This window comes from Saimiri boliviensis, chromosome 12 (assembly GCF_048565385.1).
Source record: "Saimiri boliviensis isolate mSaiBol1 chromosome 12, mSaiBol1.pri, whole genome shotgun sequence".
Lineage (NCBI taxonomy): Eukaryota > Metazoa > Chordata > Mammalia > Primates > Cebidae > Saimiri > Saimiri boliviensis.
The window spans coordinates 10,176,981-10,195,870 of NC_133460.1; the positions used below are offsets into that span (position 1 = coordinate 10,176,981).

Below are 18,890 nucleotides of genomic sequence, written 5' to 3' on the forward strand. Positions count from 1 at the left end.
GAAACAATGAGAATGTGAGTCACTCAATAAGAAACGCTCACTTCTCTTTTCTTTCTTTCTTTCTTTTTTTGAGACGGAGTTTTGCTCTTGTCGCCCAAGCTGGAGTACAATGGCGTGATCTAGGCTCACCGCAACCTCAGGTGATACGCCTGCCTTGGCCTCCCAGTGTGTTGGGATTACAGGCGTGAGCCACCATGCCCGGCTAAAACACGTCTTTAACTACATCCAAAAAAACAAACCAAACAGACCAATAAAAAAAGCAACAAACCTAGCTTCTGCTGGGCGCAGGGTACATGTGTGTAACCTCAGCAATTTGAGAGGCCAAGGTGGGCAGACGGCTTGAGTCCAGGAGTTTGAGACCAGTGTAGGCAACATGGTTAAACCCTGTCCAAACACACACACACACACACACACACACACACACACACACACACACACACAAAGTGTGTTGGCCTATGCCTGTAATCCCAGTTACTCAGAGGCTGAGAAAAAAGGATCACCTGAGCCTGGGAAGTCAAGGCTGCAGTGAGTCACGATGGTGCCACTGCACTCCAGCCTAGATGACAAAATGAGACCCTGTGTCAAAACAAACAAAAAAAAAACAAAAGAAAAAACTAAGTTCTGGATCTACTGCTTTTTTTCTTCTACATTTGGTCAAGACATATTGGTACCCCAAAACGGGGTGAGGTAGGGGGTGGATCTGGCTCTGCTTCATGACCTGCCTGACACACTGACACCTGAGCATGGTCTCTCAAACGTTCTAAGGATGGAAGACACCACATTTTCCCCTCCTGGACAGACAGGGCAAAGCTACTCAGGTAACCTCCACCATGTAGTTATTCAACTGGACAGTCTCTCGGCCAAAAGAAACCTTTTCCCAAGAGTCCCTCCCACTGTAAGCGCTAGGAAGTCGGGTCAATACTGAAGAACCACGTAGACGTATGCTAGATCAGTTCTTCCTTGTGAAGAATTTCAATTCCACTGATGATCTGATTAAAAACACTCTCCCTCCCTAAGAAAAATGTTTAAATCCACAATAATTTGCACGTAATTTCTGGAATCTCAAGGGGGTCCATGGAACTGGGAGCAGCTCCCTGACAAGAACCAGAAGACTCCATCTACCTTTGTATCCTCAATGCCTGTATTCAACCAGTCTCCTGAATAAATGGAGAATTCAAGACTGTTCAATCTACCTCCAAGACAAAGTACAAGTAAGAACATTTTCATTTTGGAAGAACTGTGATGATGGCAAGTGATTACCTGAATCAGAAAATATGAGAAAAGATCAGTATAAAGAAACAGAAAATATTTTCAACCAAGAGTAGGTAGAGCCGAAGGATTAGGAATTTCCGAAGGCCCATACCTGGGGGATTTGTCCTCTTGGGTAGGTTCTTTGGTTCTTCCGTTGGTCCAAAAATATTAGATGCCATCCTATTAGGCCTGCTGGAAGGAGTAGCTTCTTCTGGACTTCCAAAAAGATTGCTCGATTCTCCTCCTGGAGGCTTCATGGCCCTACAAGCACAGAGTACACACTGATTACTGATAAATGACCTGGAAGCTTGCCACTGTGCAAGGATTTTGGCACAACTGGACAGGGTAAAAGTATTTTGTTTTTTCTTTTCTTTTTTTTTCTTTTTTCTTTTTTTTTTTTGAGACAGGGTCTCATTCTGTCACACAGGCTGAAGTACAGTGACATTATCTTGGCTCACTGCAACCTCTGCCTCCTGGGCTCAAGTGATCCTCTCACCTCTGCCTCCTGAGTAGCTGGGATTACAGGTGCCCACCACCACCACCACGACACCCTTCTAATTGTTTGTATTTTTGGTAGAGATGGGGTTTTGCCATGTTGCCCAGGTTGGTCTCAAACTCCTTAAGCTCAAGTGATTCACCCACCTTGGCCTCCCAAAGTGCTGTGGTTACAGTATCAACCATTACACCCAGCAAAATAGTTTATTAACATCTAGTAAGAAATCACACACCATCATTATTTAATATTGGTATGACTAGTTTACAGATGCCAGACTTCTTTTACTGCTCTTAAGTTTCCCTTAAAAGTGTTCTTTATGTATCTCGGTTATGCCAAAAATCTCTAGAAACTTCTGTATTTGAAATTATTCCTATGACCTCTCATAAGTAAAATTAAAGGTTCCCTAAGAGGCAAATTAAGCCACATTCAGTAGAGTTTAATACTAATTTTAATTGGTATAGAGCAGTGTTTAATACTGTAAACACATTCAGGTATTTAATGCTGTAGCCTACATTTGTTAAGTGCTTACTATATGCCAGATACTATTCTAAGCACTTTACAAGCAAATTATATTCACTTAATCCCACAACAACCCTATAGGCAAGGATTATTGGCACAGACGATACATCTGAGATAAAGAGAAATGAAGTAAATTTGTCAAAAGCTGCATAAAAGTAGTAAAGCCAAGATTTCAAACCCAGGCAGCACCTGTAATCCCACCACTTTGGGAGGCTGAGGCAGGCCCATCACCCGAGGTCAAGAGTTCAAGACCAGCCTGTGCAACATGGTAAAACCCCATCTCTACTAAAAATACCAAAATTAGCCAGGCATGGTGGCACACACCTGTAATCCCAGGTACTCGGGAGGCTGAGGTTGCAGTGAGCCAAGATTGCACCACTGCACTTCAGCCTGGGTAAAGGATGAGCTCTGGGTGACACAGCGACACTCCCATCTAAAAACAAACAACAAAACAAAACAAAACACCCAGGACACCTATATCCAGAACCTGGACCATGTTCTACTGCCTCTCTTAAGGAATGAGGACGCACCCACCATTTACCTCTAGGACATGCTTGACCCAAAGGGATAGAGCTGTGCACTTCAGTATGGGGCCCCTGGCCACGTGACCACTGAGCACACAGACAAAGCTGCTGTGTACTGAGATGCACCGTCAACCCAACCACACATCAGATCTTGCAGGCTCAGCAGAAGTAAAGGCAAAACATTTCTGCATTTTCCCCCAAGTTTCCACACACCATTGAAATCACGTCTTTCTGCAGATCACATGTTCAAGCCATATTTTGTATAGACCAGGTTGAGTATATCTATTAAAATTTCTCTTATTACTTTAAAAATGTGAATACTAGAAAATTGTAAGTTCTACCTGTGGCCCATTATCTCTACTGGATGGTGTTGGCCTAGAACAGAGGAAGTGCCACCAACGTCAATCCAGTGAGTCCTGGGAGTACACACTGGGCTGGCCACCCCTGATCCTGAAGCCTGGTGTAATGGGGAAAAGACCAAAGAACACACCACTAGCCCCATGGTTCATTTCAGATCAGCCTGTATAGTGTTCGCTTCAGCAGCACATACACTAACGCTGGAATGAATCAGAGAGGATTAGCATGGCCCCTGTGCATGGAATATGTGCAAATTCATGAAGCCTTCCACATCTATTTTGTAAAGATCAATATGTATGGAATAAATGGCATCTCTAAAATACACTGGCATTCTACCAGTATTGGTTTTAATTAAACACCAGTGAGGAATGCAGTGCTCCCACTGCTCACACACACATAACAAGACACTGAAGTCCTGCGCTTTGAGAAACTGCCATTTACTATTCAAAGTTTTAAACTAGACACTTCAGAAGTAGAGCAGAACCTTGAATAACTTTTTTTTTTTTTTTTTGAGAGGGAGTTTTGCTCTTGTCACCCAGGCTAGAGTGCAATGGCGTGATCTCAGCTCACTGCAACTTCTGCCTACTGGGTACTCCTGCCTCAGCCTCCCAAGTAGCTGGAATTACAGGCACCCGCCACCCCACCCAGCTAATTTTTTTATTTTTATTTATTTTATTTTATTTATTTATTTTTGAGACGGAGTTTCGCTCTTGTTACCCAGGCTGGAGTGCGATAATGTGATCTCAGCTCACCACAACCTCTGCCTCCCAGGTTCAAGTGATTCTCCTGCCTCAGCCTTCCAAGTAGCTGGGATTACAGGCAGGCACTACCATGCCCAGCTAATTTTGTATTTTTAGCAGAGATGGGGTTTCTGCATGTTGGTCAGGCTGGTCTCGAACTCCTGACCTCAGGTGATCCGCCTGTCTTGGCCTCCCAAAGTGTAGGGATTACAGGTGTGAGCTTCTATGTCCAGCCCTTGAATCACTTTTTATTGCAAGAACTTAAGAACTAATAAGGAGTTGCCACACAGCTCTATTCCCAAAGCACAGTCTACATTAGCAAACCAGCGAAATGCTGAATTCAGAACAACTGGAAAAACTTTTCAAATGCATTTGAGAAAGAGGCCTAATGAGTTTTAAACCAGTGAGTGGCTCATGCTCTTTCAGTGGTCCTTAGCAATGGGACTGTCTGTGACAGGCGTCCCCAAACTTTTTACACAGGGGGCCAGTTCACTGTCCCTCAGACCGTTGGAGGGCCGCCACATACTGTGCTCCTCTCACTGACCACCAATGAAAGAGGTGTCCCTTCCTGAAGTGCGGCGGGGGCAGGATAAATGGCCTCAGGGGGCCGCATGCGGCCCACGGGCCGCAGTTTGGAGACGCCTGGTCTGTGATCCCAGACGTTTAGAGGCAAAGTTAGCCCTCTGTATCCACGGGCTCTTCTTCCATGGATTCAACCAAGCTCAGATCAAAACGTCAAGAATAAAAGGATGTGTACTGAACACGTACAAACTTTTTTTCTGTCATAATTCCCTAGGTAATACAGTATAATAACTATTTGCATAATATTAGGTATTAAATGTAATCTAGAAATGATTGAAAGCATACAGGAGGATGTGCATAGCTTATATGCAACACCACACCACTTCCTAACAAGGACTTAAACATCCATGGATTTTGTTATCAGGGGGGTCCTGGAACTAACTCCCCAGGGATACCAAGAATGACTGTACTTGGAATTACAGGGCTCAACACCACACAAATGACTATGATTTAAGGTTAGATCTCACTGGAAAGCTTTCCAAACACAAAAATAACAGGATATGCAAAATGTTTCTGTCTCCTCAAAAGAGCTAGAAAGAGCGCTGAGGGCTCCTTGTGATGGGAAGTGAATGGAGTTCTCAGATCTGTTGCTATAAAGCAGGAAGGCAGAGCGCTTCCCAGTCTCCGCCTGCAGAGAGACCCATGGGCTGGCCAGGCTACCACAGAAGCCAGCATGTGCTGGCAGACCTCGGAAGTGGTGCCCAGGGTCCTTGTCCGCTCAGGAGGCTGAGGGAGGCGGATGTCAAACTTCCTGTCAGCAGCTGGCATTTCCTGGAGGATTTGAGGAGTGAGGGAAAAAACACCAGGTGCATTTGAGAAAATTATTATTATTTTTTGAGATGGAATTTTGTTCTTGTTGCCCAGGCTGGAGTGCAATGATACAATCTCAGCTCACTGCAACCTCTGCCTCCCGGGTTCAAGCAATTCTCTTACTTCAGCCTCCCGAGTGGCTGGGATTACAGGCATGCGCCACCACACCCAGCTAATTTTTCTGTATTTTTAGTAGAGATGGAGTTTCTCCATATTGGTCAGGCTGGTCTCAAACTCCTGACCTCAAGTGATCCACCTGCCTTGGCCTTCCTAAGTGCTGGGAATACAGGCATCAGCCACCGCGCCGACTAAGAAAAATTATATATATAAAAAATAACCAATAACCAAGCTTAAATTAGAAAGAACTACATGAGAGCAATAGCTAGCACCTGTAATCCCAGCACTTTGGGAGGCTGAGGTGGGAGGATTGCCTGAGCCCAGGAGTTTGAGACCAGCCTGACCAATATGGAGAAACTCTCTCACTACTAAAGATACAAGAAAATTAGCTAGGCGTGGTGGTGCACAACTGTAATGCCAGCTACGGGGAGACCACATCTCTACAAAAAATACAAAAATTAGCTGGGTATGGTGGCACGCACCTGTAGTCCCAGCTACTTCGGAAGCTGAGGCTGGAGGATGGCTTGAGTTTAGGAGGTCAAAGCTGCAGTGAACCATGATTGCACTACTATACACCAGCTAAGACCTTGTTTCAGCAAAAAGAGGCTGAACAAGATTTTAGGTGAGGTGCTTTGATAGTGGCCATAATAAGGCCACCTGACTTCCATACCCATTTATGAATCATGCAGCCCTGGTAATTCTTCATGCTTTTTTGTTTTTTGAGACCGAGTCTCACTCCTGTTACCCAGGTCAGAGTACAATGCTGTAATCTCCGCTCACTGCAACCTCCACCTCCTAGGTTCAAGTGATTCTCCTGTCTCAGCCTCCCGAGTAGCTGGGATTACAGGTGCCTGTCACCATCCCCTGCTAATTCTTATATTTTTAGTACAGACGGGATTTCACTATGCTAGCCAGGGTGGTCTCAAACTCCTGACCTCAGGTGATCCTCCCCCCTCGGCCTCCCAAAGTGCTGGGATTACAGGCCTGAGCCACCACCTCCGGACTATTTTTTTGAGACAGAGTCTTGCTCTGTCACCAGGTTGCAGTACAGTAACGTTATCTCAGCTCACTGCAACCTCCACCTCCCAGGTTCAAGCAATTCTCCTGCCTTGGGCTCCTGACTAGCTGGGATTACAGGTGCATGTCACCATGCCTAGCTATTTTTTGTATTTTTGGTACAGATGGGGTTTTACCATGTTGGCCAGACTAGTCTAGAACTCCTGACCTCAAGTGATCCGCCTGCCTCGGCCTCCCAAAGTGCTGGGATTACGGGTGTGAGCCACTGTGTCCCGCCAATTCTGCATGTTTCTTAGCTAGTGCAGCAGGTCTAAACATGCGCAGGTCTCTGAAGTCACCTCTTTGGAAATAAGAGATGAAGGTCTGCAGTGTTTAGAACTGAACTGAATTTCATATCAAGCATCATGTGAGCGGAGCATGAGCTAAAATTTCTTTGACCGACTTATTTCAAACATGGCTCATCTCTCAAGCCCTCAAGGTGCTACAGTCAGATCCGATTCCAGGTAGACTCACCTTGACTGTAAGCTCTCTAGGATTCTTTCCCTACCCCACATACCCTACATTCACAGTCTCCTCTCCTCTGCCTTTTACCCTGGCTTCAGTTCAATTTACATATTTCTTGAGCACCTATCACTGGCAATCCTTCCCCAGACCCTGTAGATAGATCAAAGAGCAAGTCCTCACCCCAGAGGAGCTTCAAGTTTCAATGGGAAAGCTAGAGCTACCCACAGTGGTTTCAGTGTCTGTGTGAGTGATGTGACAGATACTGAGTACCCCTGGGACTCCCAAGTTTGGAAGAGGTGAAACCCAAACTGAGTCTGTGGCCTCCACGTGGAAAGGTACCAATGGAGCCGTAGTTACTTGAAATAACCAGTGTTACTTTGGGGTGATGGAAATACAATATTTAATATTGTTCTGTGTGGTTTTCTGAATTTTTTTTTTTTTTTAGACAGAGTTTCGCTCTTGTTACCCAGGCTGGAGTGCAATGGCGCGATCTCGGCTCACCGCAACCTCCGCCTCCTGGGTTCAGGCAATTCTCCTGTCTCAGCCTCCTGAGTAGCTGGGATTACAGGCACGTGCCACCATGCCCAGCTAATTTTTTGTATTTTTAGTAGAGACGGGGTTTCACTATGTTGACCGGGATGGTCTTGATCTCTTGACCTCGTGATCCACCCGCCTTGGCATCCCAAAGTGCTGGGATTACAGGCTTGAGCCACCGCGCCCAGCCGGTTTTCTGAATTTTATTTGAAAACAAGCAAAGGAAAAAAAAAGTGGTGCCAAATAATGTTTTAGCAGAAATTGTGGCGCATACAGGCCCAGCCCCAGGTAAGGGGCAGCAGTCACCTCCATCAAAGGCAGCAGGTCCTACTGCAGGTTTCACACAGACAGCAAGGCTGCCTCAAAGGGGTCTCGGATGAATGGAACTCAGAGTTCAATAGACCTTTCACTAAGGACAGAGCCTGACAACAATGGTGCAGTGTGGCTTTCTGTAGGATACAGGCACGCTTACCACTATGACACTAATAGGGGGAGGGGAACGCTAGGGCTCAGACATTTGGGGACAAATTCACAATGTGGGTGGGGGTGCTTCCCAATTATTTTTTCCTTTTGTGGTATCCCTTCAAAATATTTCAGTGAAGATATTCAAAACACACACGAGAAGCGCACAGAAGAAAAACCTCACACAGCTGGAATGGACAGCAGCACTGGAGAGGTAGGGAAAACCCGTGTGGCCCTCCTGGGGGGGTCCCCATGCTCCTGACCCTCTCCAACACTTCGTCCCTGAGTTTCAGAAAGGATTAGGGGACTGGTCAGGCTTGGAGAGAAACAGTGAGAAGTAAACTCGGATTAAACTCCTTACAAATATAAACGTTACAGCTTAAAGGAAGATCTCACGTTAATCATGGCTAAAGCATAATGCTTCTACAAGATCCCTTTAACACAAGATAATTCCTCAGCAAGAAAACAAGAGATGTAAGTTCTTGGGAGAGGAAAACCTGGCTGGGTAATCTTACAGCCACCACTTGATTCTCTTCAAAGCAAAACAAACTGTGGCCCTTACAAGGCACCTGCCCTGTGACTCAACCACTGTCAGATGAGTGGCAAATGTGCAGCTTCTCATGGACCTCAAGTAGAAGCTTCCAATGATACCTCATTGCCCAGTTCAGACCAGTTCTTCGCCATCCTTAAAGGAAGACTTTCTCCTTTTCACAACAACCTGTCCAGAAACAAATCCCCCAAAGTAGTTTGGAATATGACTTCAGCATGCACCTCTGCAGCTAACTTCTGGGGCACGACAGTTAACATAAAATCATTGGTGTTGGCCAGGCATGGCAGCTCACACCAGTAATCCCAGTACTTTGGGAGGCCAAGGCAGGCAGATCAGGAGGTCAAGAGATGGAGACCATAATGGCCAAAAAGGTGAAACCTCGTCTCTACTAAACATACAAAAATTAGCTGGGTGTGGTGGCGCGTGCCTGTAGTCCCAGCTACTCGGGAAGCTGAGGCAGGAGAATCGCTTGAACCCGAGAGGCAGAGGTTGAAGTGAGCTGAGATGGTGCCACTGCACTCCAGCCTGGGCGACAGAGTAAGACTCTGTCTAAACAACAACAACAACAAACCAAAACAAAAAACAAAAAAAAAAAACTGGTGTCACTCTGGGTGTTTATAAACACCACCATTTAACCGGCAGCCAGTGCCAGGTGGCCCAAACAAAAAGGAAAGGTACTGAACACACACAACTGGGACAGGGCTGGGGATGCAGCCCACACGCTGCCGCTGACGTAGGTGGGGCAGAACCCTGGCCATCAGGAACCAGAAACCAATTCGCTCTCATCATTCCAGTTTGAGCTCCTGGTCCCACCTCAGGGTAGACCTAGGCATGAGTAATAACCACTGTTCCATGAATTAAAGGTTAATTATTTGGTTACATGTATCACTGAATACTGACCTAACCCCCCTACATCTAGTATTTTTTTTTCTGAGATGGAATCATGCTCTGTCATCCAGGCTGGAGTGCAGTGGCGCAATCTCAGCTCATTGCAACTTCTGCATCCGGGTTCAAGTGACTCTCCTGCCTCACTGTCCCCAAGCAGCTGGGACTACAGGCTCACGCCACCATGTGTGGCTAATTTTTCTATTTTTAGTAGAGACGGGGTTTCATCATGTTAGCTGGTCTTGAACTTCTGACCTCAGGTGATCCACCCCACTTGACCTCCCGAAGTGCTGGGATTACAGAACTGAGCCACCGTACCCGGTCAATTTAAAGAGTTTTTAGCAAGTTGGAGCAATTCTTTTCTTTAGAATTTAGTTGATACAGTATTTGTCTTAACAGTGAGACACACACATTATCTTCTACTTCTCCGGTGAGGCTGTGCCACAGAGCGTATGGGAAGTAGAAAAGCTCCTTTTTAATGCTGCCTTTCTTGTTAAAGAATAAGTATGCTAATAGCTTTGTTAAGCCCTATCCTATATAGCTGGTAGACACGCCATGCTTACAGGCACATAGTACATTCTATGTCCTTGTACTTTAATCAGGATATCTGTGCTGGACGTGCTCACAGGCCTGTCCCAGCTCTCCCTTGCTTTTATCTGTTTAGAAAAGTTTTAAGTTGTTAGCCAATTTTGAGTTTTAGTTTAGATTGTGAGGTCTGGCTTCAGCCAACGGAGATCAGACACAGCAGAAAGGACAACCCCAAACGCACGAGGAATAAATGTGTGCGTTTTCCTGTGTTCACTGTAGTCTTGTGGCAAGATGGCCAGTGAGGGTACCCTTCCTGCAGTCCAGGAAGTAAAAATTGCGTTGCTGAAGGATCCTTTGTCTCAGTGCTGATTTTTCTTTGTGGCATGGAGCAACTATTTCAACACAGGGGCACATCAGACAGAAAACCTCAGGCATCAGAAGACCCAAACTTCACAACATAAGCTGACTGCTCAAGTGGCATGAAAGACCTTGTCAGCTCTGTCATGCTAATGTATGAGTTCCAATACCCAGAGAGTGCTTTACCAGTTCAAAAACACAAGAAAAGTGTGCTAAGCATCCCTGGCCATTAAACCTGAGTCAGGGGATCTTCGTTCCCATCCACTTCTTCCTACAGCAAAGCCCAGGAGCGCCATCGGCCTCCCCAGACTGTTTAAGATCAAAGAAGGTAACTGGCTCTACCCGAGATGGCCTGGCATTTTCCAAAGGAGGAAGTGGACTCACATGAACTGGTAGAAGCGTGGCCACCGGCAGGGCACACGGCCACACACGCAGCAGGGACACCGGAAGGGCACATGGCCACACATGCAGCAGGGACACGGGCAGGGCACACGGCCACACACGCAGGAGGGACACGGGCAGGGCACATGGCCACACACGCAACAGGGACAAGGGCAGGGCACACGGCCGCACACGCAGGAGGGACACAGGCAGGGCACACGGCCACACACGCAGCAGGGACACCGGAAGGGCGCACGGCCACACACGCAACAGGGACAAGGGCAGGGCACTTGGCCACACACGCAGGAGGGACACGGGCAGGGGACACGGCCGCACACGCAGCAGGGACACGGGCAGGGCCCACGGCCACACATGCAGGAGGGACACGGGCAGGGCCCACGGCCACACACGCAACAGGGACAAGGGCAGGGGACACGGCCGCACACGCAACAGGGACACGGGCAGGGGACACAGCCACACTCACAGCAGGGACACGGGCAGGGCACACGGCCACACACACAACAGGGACAAGGGCAGGGCCTACGGCCACACGCAACAGGGACAAGGGCAGGGCCCACGGTCACACATGCAGCAGGGACACGGGCAGGGCCCACGGCCACACACGCAGCAGGGACAAGGGCAGGGCACACGGCCGCACACGCAGCAGGGACACGGGCAGGGCCCACGGCCACACACGCAGCAGGGACAAGGGCAGGGCACACGACCGCACACGCAGCAGGGACACGGGCAGGGCCCACGGCCACACACGCAACAGGGACAAGGGCAGGGCACACGGTCACACACGCAGGAGGGATACAGGCAGGGGACACGGCCGACATGCAGCAGGGACACGGGCAGGGCCCACGGCCACACACGCAGCAGGGACAAGGGCAGGGCACACGGCCGCACACGCAGCAGGGACACGGGCAGGGGACACGGCCACACGCAGCAGGGACACGGGCAGGGCACACGGCCACACACGCAACAGGGACACGGGCAGAGCCCACGGCCACACACGCAACAGGGTCAAAGGCAGAGCCCACGGTCACACACGCAGGAGGGACACGGGCAGGGGACACGGCCGCACACGCAGCAGGGACACGGGCAGGGCACACGGTCACACACGAAGGACACGGGCAGGGTGCATCGCCGCACACGCAGGAGGGACACGGACAGGGGACACGGCCGCACACGCAGCAGGGACACGGGCAGGGGACACGGCCGCACACGCAGGAGGGACACGGACAGGGGACACGGCCGCACACGCAGGAGGGACACGGGCAGGGGACACGGCCGCACATGCAGCAGGGACACGGGCAGGGCACACGGCCGCACACGCAGGAGGGACACGGGCAGGGGACACGGCCGCACACGCAGCAGGGACACGGGCAGGGCACACGGCCGCACACGCAGCAGGGACACGGGCAGGGGACGCAGGCACGTCACACAGCCACACACACACGAGGGGGGCACGACCAGACACACCCACAAACAGCGCCGCACACCCCTTAGGGACACGACACACCCCCCCGAACACGGACACGCACCCCACAAACAGAATGGGCCGCACCCACGGGCACAACCTTCCCCCGGGCAATCGCCCCCAAGAATCCCCCTACGCACCCCACGGAACGCGGGCGCCCAGACGCGCGGGAGCGCAGCCCGCCCTCCACACAGCTTTGTTCCCAGAACCCGGGAGCCCTTCCGCGCCCTCGGCCTCGGTCACGGGAAGCTCTCCACAGCTTGGGCTTCGGCGAGCCGACCCCTCGGGCTCCGGGCCTCAGCCGGGCGGCGGGGCAGCGAGGACAGCGGCGGCCCCAGGGGCCTCTGTGAGGTCTCCCTACCTTTCCCCGAACCCCACGCAGCTCGTGGACGCCCAGGGCCCACCCGTCCCTGCCACCCGGCCGCGCTCCCTGCCCCCCGCCGCCCTCCTCCCGCCTTCCGCGTTCCCCGCGTCCCCCGCGCCACACCTGGAGCCGGCGCGGCCGCCCTCGCTTTCCGGGCCCTGGAACATGTCGCCCGTCGCCACCCACAGCTCGCCGCGCGCGGTTCCCGCCTGCCCAGCGCAGGTACCAAGCCGCCCGCCAGCGCCCATTGGTCGCCAAGACGCCAATCTTTCCTTCGCAGCCTATCACGGCGCGGTCCCCGCCCCTCATGCCCACCCCCAACGAGTCAGACTTTGAACAGCCGGCACTGCGCGCACAGCGGATTGGGGAAAGGCGACGTCGCTCGAGGAGCTGGGAGCTCCCATTGGGCGGCGGGCTGGGCGGACCGCGGGGCGGCCGCGCCCTCGGGAGGAAACCCGGTCTGGTGGAGGGAGCGCGCCCACCACTGGGGCCGCACCTGCTCGCCCAAGCACGGTCCGCAGGTGCGTGGCCCTGAAGAACAGGCACAAAGCACAGTCCTTAGATCAACATTAGTATGTATTTAAGCACAATAAAAACATTTACAAGTTGAACTGGAAATTTAAACAGAAGTTTAACAGTTCTTGTTTATTATATTAAATAACCAAAACACCTTTTATTCCCAAAATTGGTAAAGAATAAATAATATAATTTACAATATGGTACAAAAAATAACCAGGAAAGGCAGGCATTCTGCTTTATACATACACTGTATATGCATATTTATAATCTATAAAACAAATTCACATCTGAAACGAGCAGAGGCCTCGCTATGGCTTAACTGAGAAGGGAGAGAAGGGGTGTGGGGCGTGGAAGGCAGGGCCAGGGGCTTGGCTCCCCACACCTCACCCACCCCAAGGATGCGCTGCTACTGTGACATCAGCAGAGCGCTGACAGCCGCAAAGGGTGTGCTGTGGGTTTCTTTCCTTGGTTTTAAATTACTCTTTCCTTGTTTTCTTAAGACAAAGTGCCATATTTCCTGACAAATGCATCTGCTAGAGCGCAAGGTCCTCCTCCCACATTCCGGTGTCTTATGCCCCCCAACTTTCTTTGCAGAAGAAGTTGGAATTCAATGCTGTGATCTAATTAAAGATGCTATCAAACTGGCCAGCGCGGTGGCTCGCGCCTGTAATCCCAGCACTCTGGGAGGCTGAGGTGGGCGGATCACAACGTCAGGAGATTGAGGCCATCCTGGCCAACATGTTGAAAGCCTGTCTCTACTAAAAATACAAAAAGTTAGCCTGGTGTGGTGGTGTACGCCTGTAGTCCTAGCTACTTGGGAGGCTGAGGCAGGAGAATCGCTTGAAGACAGGAGGCAGAGATCGCAGTGAACTGAGATAGCACCACTGCACTCCAGCCTATGACAGAGTGAGACTGTCTCAAAAAAAAGAAAAAAAAAAGATGCTATTAAACTAAAAAGGTCATTGCCTTTGATGCCCAGCACCTGGAGGTGGTGGGCAAAGCAAGGAGACCAACTGCAGAAACGCCGCCAAGACCCCACTCCTTGAACTGGCACCCTCCAGCTACAAGACACAGAAGGACGAAACAGCCAGGAAGCCATGAATTCGGCGTCCTTGGAGGCACACAATGCTCGCTCATCACTGCACATCCACAACAGAGTCGAGGCCAGAGGACTAACTTCCCTGCACCACAGACGCTCTGTCCCAATCTCCAGAAAAGGCGGATCAGCAAAGATCCCAGACAACATAAGAGTTTGGGAAAGCTTTTTCTAAGGAACTGATCTCATCTTAATTATAGCATGCTCAAATGCACAAAGGAAGCCACAGGCTCATGTTGAGATGATCGCCGCTTCCTTTGGAAAGGCAGAAGATACAGGAAGTGGAAGACTTCTCTGTTTGGATCTTTCAAAATTCCAGCCATTAACATTTGCCTATTTTTTGTACATCAGTATTCATTTAGGCGAGGAGAAAATGCATCCATTGTTTTTCTCCAACAAATGACATCACTTTCCCTTAACGTGGCAAGCAAATGTGTATCACCTGTCTAGTTACTAGAGAAGCAGAATCCCCTAACACCCTGTCAGCTTTCTTACAGGAGAGGAGTCAGTCTGTCCTCCTCCCTAACCCATCTATCTACCCACTGGGTGGCCATATGGCTGCAGTCATTGCTTGGTTCTACCCTGCAGAACCAAGTGGTAGATACTGTCTAAAGAGTCTACCAAGGCAGACCCTGACTTCAAAGCTTCACCCCACTTGGGAGTAACAGGCGCCCTGACAGGCAGTTCATGAACCCTGCTGTCCCTGGCACAGTGCATGCAGCTCAATGCTGTTAAGACTTGGCATCTCTGGTCTCGCCCACGGGAGTATGAAAAAGCTAGCAGTGGTCTAAACTCGGCTTGGTAGCCTAACCCTGACACAGCAAAGTCAGATGCCCAGAGGGAGATCTACTTGTCTTTCTCTGGCTCCATGAGATGCTAATTTTGGAAGCTGATCTATTAAGTACAAAACACAAGCTAGTTTAAAGATGCTGCAGCTCAAACACTACTGTCTCTCTCCCAATCAAGTGGCACCATGTTTTTTTTCCACCTCCAAGAGCTTTGGGACTGTTTGCTTAAGATCTCATGTCAAGGTCTGAATGAGGGAAGCCAGCTCAGGCAAGAACTCTAAGAAAAACTCGTGAGACAAAAGGAAGCTCTTGCCTGGAAGCCCACTGTCCTCTCCACATCCTCCCAATGGTCTACAGTGGCTGTGGTGGACTGGCGAGACTGCAGGATGGAGGGTGTCCACCTGCTTGTCCACACCCAAGGTATTTCCCCTCTTTTCACCTTCTCCATTGTGGAGGGGGAGAGAAACAGGGGAGGGGCCAGGGCTGACCTTACATGCCACATTTGTGAGGGGAGAGGAATGGTGGAGAGTCAAAGAGTAGGTCCAAGTGGGTCAGGAAAGCACAATCAATCCTGACTACTGTGGGGGATGAGGCAGGAAGGGAGAGATGGCGGCAGAGGCATAGCCTGCCCAACACCTCTGTAGCAGCTCCAAGCCATACTGGATGCGGCTGGACAGTGACTCATGTGCTTGGAACTCCTGAGGCTGAGACGGCAAAGGGGCCCTTGTTAGCTCCATCCTGGGAAAGACTGGATGTTGGGCAGTCTGCAGTAGGAAGGCTGGCCACCTCAGGGGGTGCAAGGAGGAAGACCACCATGAAGGCGTACATTTGGTGACGTCCGACCACATCCAGATGTCTGGGCCCTTGCGTGAGTGTCCCAAATGGAAAGGAGACTCAGCTATCTTAGGGCAAAGGTACGAAGGGATTAAACACACGTGTTAGGCATGCCCACACCCATGCCCACGAGACACTTTCCCTGCAAAGGTGGACTTGTCCTAAGTGCCAAATAGTCACGGATCGAGTTTCAGAACTTATCAGGAAAGTTTTTGCTGTAATCATATTAGTGCTTAGAGGTCACCCCAGTAGAGACAAATGACATCTCAGGTCACCTGGAAGCTTGCAAAGGGACACAGGAAGGAAACCAACTACCGTGGGGGCTTTGTTCTTCCTCTTCCATGTCTCCTAATCCTTAAAACACAAGAAAAACATTTTGAACCAGCTTAGCAGGGTCCCATGTAAAATCCACACGACCTGCATAGTACAGGACTCTTGCTGCCCCCACTTCCTGTTCAGAGAGATCAAACAAAACCTTTAGACAGGGGAGGCACCAGCCCAGGGCCCCAGGACTCCTCGGCAGCCTGCGATCAGCATCTGTGCGCTTGCTGCCTCAGGGTGCGACACCACGCGACACAAGCCCAGGCCACAACCAACTGTCCTGCCTGTTACATTCCACAGAGGGTACAGCCGAAGCATGGCACAGGTTTGGCAAAAATCAAGCAGCAGGAGCTGGGCCTCCCTGCAGAGTGGGAGATCACGGCTCCTAGCACGAGGCAACTATACCAAGGCACACACACTCCCTTGTCTCAGAAAGAACCACCACCTTTACATCCAACACAACAATCGAGGCAGAGCTTGGGCTGAAATGGGATCACTATGCAGACCCTAATGTGGGCCCGGGCGTGGTGAAGAACTGCTCCAGCACCACAGCCATTTCTAACGTCGGCCCTTCCCGAGAGCTCGTCCTGGTCTCCTGGGACGCCACTGCCTGCTGCTTGTGGGGAAGCAGCTCTGTGACCACATTCCTGCCTGTTGTACAGTCATGGGTGTGGAGATGCCTCTGTTCAGACCATCCTCTGGGGCTCCTGGGCTTGATCTGTTTTTCTCTAGCTGGAAGAGGGCTTCATCTGCCACCAGGACATGTGGTCACTGGGACAGGTCACTGACAGGGGGACCGCCTCCACCACCATCAAACAGAACTTCTCGGCGGCCAGGCTCAGCGATGGACAGCTCTTGGGCCAGGTCGTTGAACCGAGAAATATAATCGATGCTGTTTTCATTCATCATGCACACCAGCTGGGAATCCACAACCTGCAGGAAGAGGAGGCAGGAAGAAGTCACTGTGATCTGCTGGGCCTTCAGTGGAGGGCAGCTTCCTACACAGGACAAGAAGCTCCCACTGACTCCTGCTGCAGGAACCTAGCCGTGGATGGCAGCACAGGGCTCTCTGCAGAATCTCAGAATCACCTGTCGTCTGCCCACACACTCTAGGTAAGTGCTAGTAGACAGCCTACTGTGCAGGGCACATCTGATGGCTGGGATGACGGTGCCAGTTCCCTCCTGCCATGAGACCTAAGGGGAAAGACACCCAGCAGGCAGGCAGACAGTACGCAGCACACACAGGGACTGGGGGCAGCCTGTGGAGACAGAAGGGTGATGGGGAGAGTGTTCAGGGGAAGGAGGCCAGTGAGGGTGCTCCAAGGATTGGGACCTGAGCAGGAGGTAGGGTGAGAACCGAGGACATGTAGGAAGCACGTTCCCCTCAGTCCCAAGGACACATGGAGGGTACGTTCCTGTCAGAGACATGAGGACAGGTGGGGGGGCACAATCCCATCAAGAGTCCCAAGGACATGTGGTGGGGGCATGTTCCCATCAGTCCTGAGGACACGTGGGGAGCACGTTCCTTTTTAAAGAAGCAACAGGCACCTTCCCTCAAACAGGAAGAGGCTTTGACTCAGAAGCATGACCAAGAAGGTGGCCATGACACAGTGGGTGAGGCAGCACAGGGCTGAGGAGGGACGGGACATGGGACGGCCGCGGCACCAAGACTTAGTCTTGTGAGCAAATACGTGGAATGTGCTGTTTTCACTGTTTATTGTCTGTGTGCTGCTCCAGAGCAGAAGCCTCATGAGGACAGGGGCCTTTGTTTGCACACAGTAGGCCCTGCATAAATATTCCTTAATGAACTTCATGTTACTGTGAATGCAGTAAGTCTGGAAAATCCTCAGTAGAGCTATGGCATAAATGAAGTTTTATGCTTTTCTTAAGGGAAATGTCAGACAAATTAAAATTTGTTTTCAAAAGCAGAACAAAGAGTAATTCTCCTTCCCCTTCCCCTGTGTGTTCACCATCAACTTCCACCCCTTCCTTTTTATTTCAGATGAAGTCTCGCCCTATCGCCCAGGCTGGAGTGCAGTGGTGCAATCTTGGTTCACTGCAACCTTCCGCCTCCTGGGTTGAAGTGATTCTCTTATCTCAGCCTCCTGAATAGCTGGGATTACAGGCATGAATCACCATGGCTAGCTTTTGTATTTTTAGTAGAGATGGGGTTTCACCATGTTGGTCAGGCTAGTCTCGAACTTGTGACCTCGTGATCTGCTTGCCTCGGCCTCCCGAAATGCTGGGATTACAGGCGTGAGCTACTGCGCCTGGCCTAGCTCCCACCCCTTTCATCCCAGGGCCACCCAGCTCCACTCCCCATCCCCTTCATGCCAGCCCTATCACCAGACCCTTTCATCCACAAATGCCTCAGACTGTCCTTCCAGACAACAAGGACCTGCTGACACACACACTCACATTCTGAGTACAGCACTCTTGGGAAAATCCTTGTGCTAAACACCGACTTGCTCTTTCTGCAGGTCGATACGTGTTCGCATGACTCACGACAGACAGTGTTTCACAAATACTAACTGCACCCTTTCTCTGCTACTCATTCCCATGTGTCATATGTTGCCCAAGATTTTGTTAAAAGTGCAAATTCTTATTGGGGTGAGGGTGTCATTCTGCATTTCTGACTCCAAAGGGCTCCAGTCAGTGGGCTGTGACCTGTCCTTTCGACAGTGAGGTCCTGGCATGTTATCTCAGGACACGTAGGCAGGGCCCACCTCCACAGAGCCGGGACCTTAGGAACACGCACACAAGCATGGGAAGAGACAGAGACCGGCTTCTTGGAAAACATGAGTCCACGGTGTGCTCTGAATGATGATTCTGGGGCCAAACACATTTGAGAAAACCCACGCTATGCAAGAT

At 50.5% G+C, this 18,890-nt stretch overlaps 2 protein-coding genes and 1 non-coding gene across 9 annotated transcripts in view; 1 reads left to right on the top strand and 2 right to left on the bottom strand.

Annotated features, from left to right (window-relative positions):
• Positions 1 to 12,673, bottom strand: part of JPT2 (Jupiter microtubule associated homolog 2) — a 29,243-nt gene extending 16,570 nt beyond the window's left edge. Inside the window, exons 1-2 of one of the 2 annotated variants that reach the window (XM_003928382.4) lie at positions 12,585 to 12,673; positions 1,364 to 1,512 (exon numbers count right to left, since the gene is read on the bottom strand). In XM_003928382.4, coding sequence (XP_003928431.1) covers positions 1,364 to 1,512; positions 12,585 to 12,628 — 193 coding nt within the window. In that variant the 5' untranslated portion in view covers positions 12,629 to 12,673. Of the gene's footprint in view, positions 1 to 1,363; positions 1,513 to 5,156; positions 5,387 to 12,584 lie in introns of those variants that run through there. The other variant, XM_074381777.1, reaches the window with a different exon arrangement.
• LOC120367437 (U6 spliceosomal RNA) lies at positions 3,318 to 3,424 on the top strand. Its single transcript, XR_005581826.1, has one exon. It is a non-coding gene; the product is annotated as a U6 spliceosomal RNA (small nuclear RNA).
• A 346-nt stretch (positions 12,674 to 13,019) lies between the features above and the next one.
• CRAMP1 (cramped chromatin regulator homolog 1) overlaps positions 13,020 to 18,890 on the bottom strand; it is a 60,565-nt gene continuing 54,694 nt past the window's right edge. For all 6 annotated transcript variants that reach the window (XM_074381782.1, XM_074381781.1, XM_074381779.1 and 3 more), the window contains one exon: positions 13,020 to 16,952. In XM_074381782.1, coding sequence (XP_074237883.1) covers positions 16,788 to 16,952 — 165 coding nt within the window. In that variant the 3' untranslated portion in view covers positions 13,020 to 16,787. The remainder of the gene's footprint in view (positions 16,953 to 18,890) is intronic.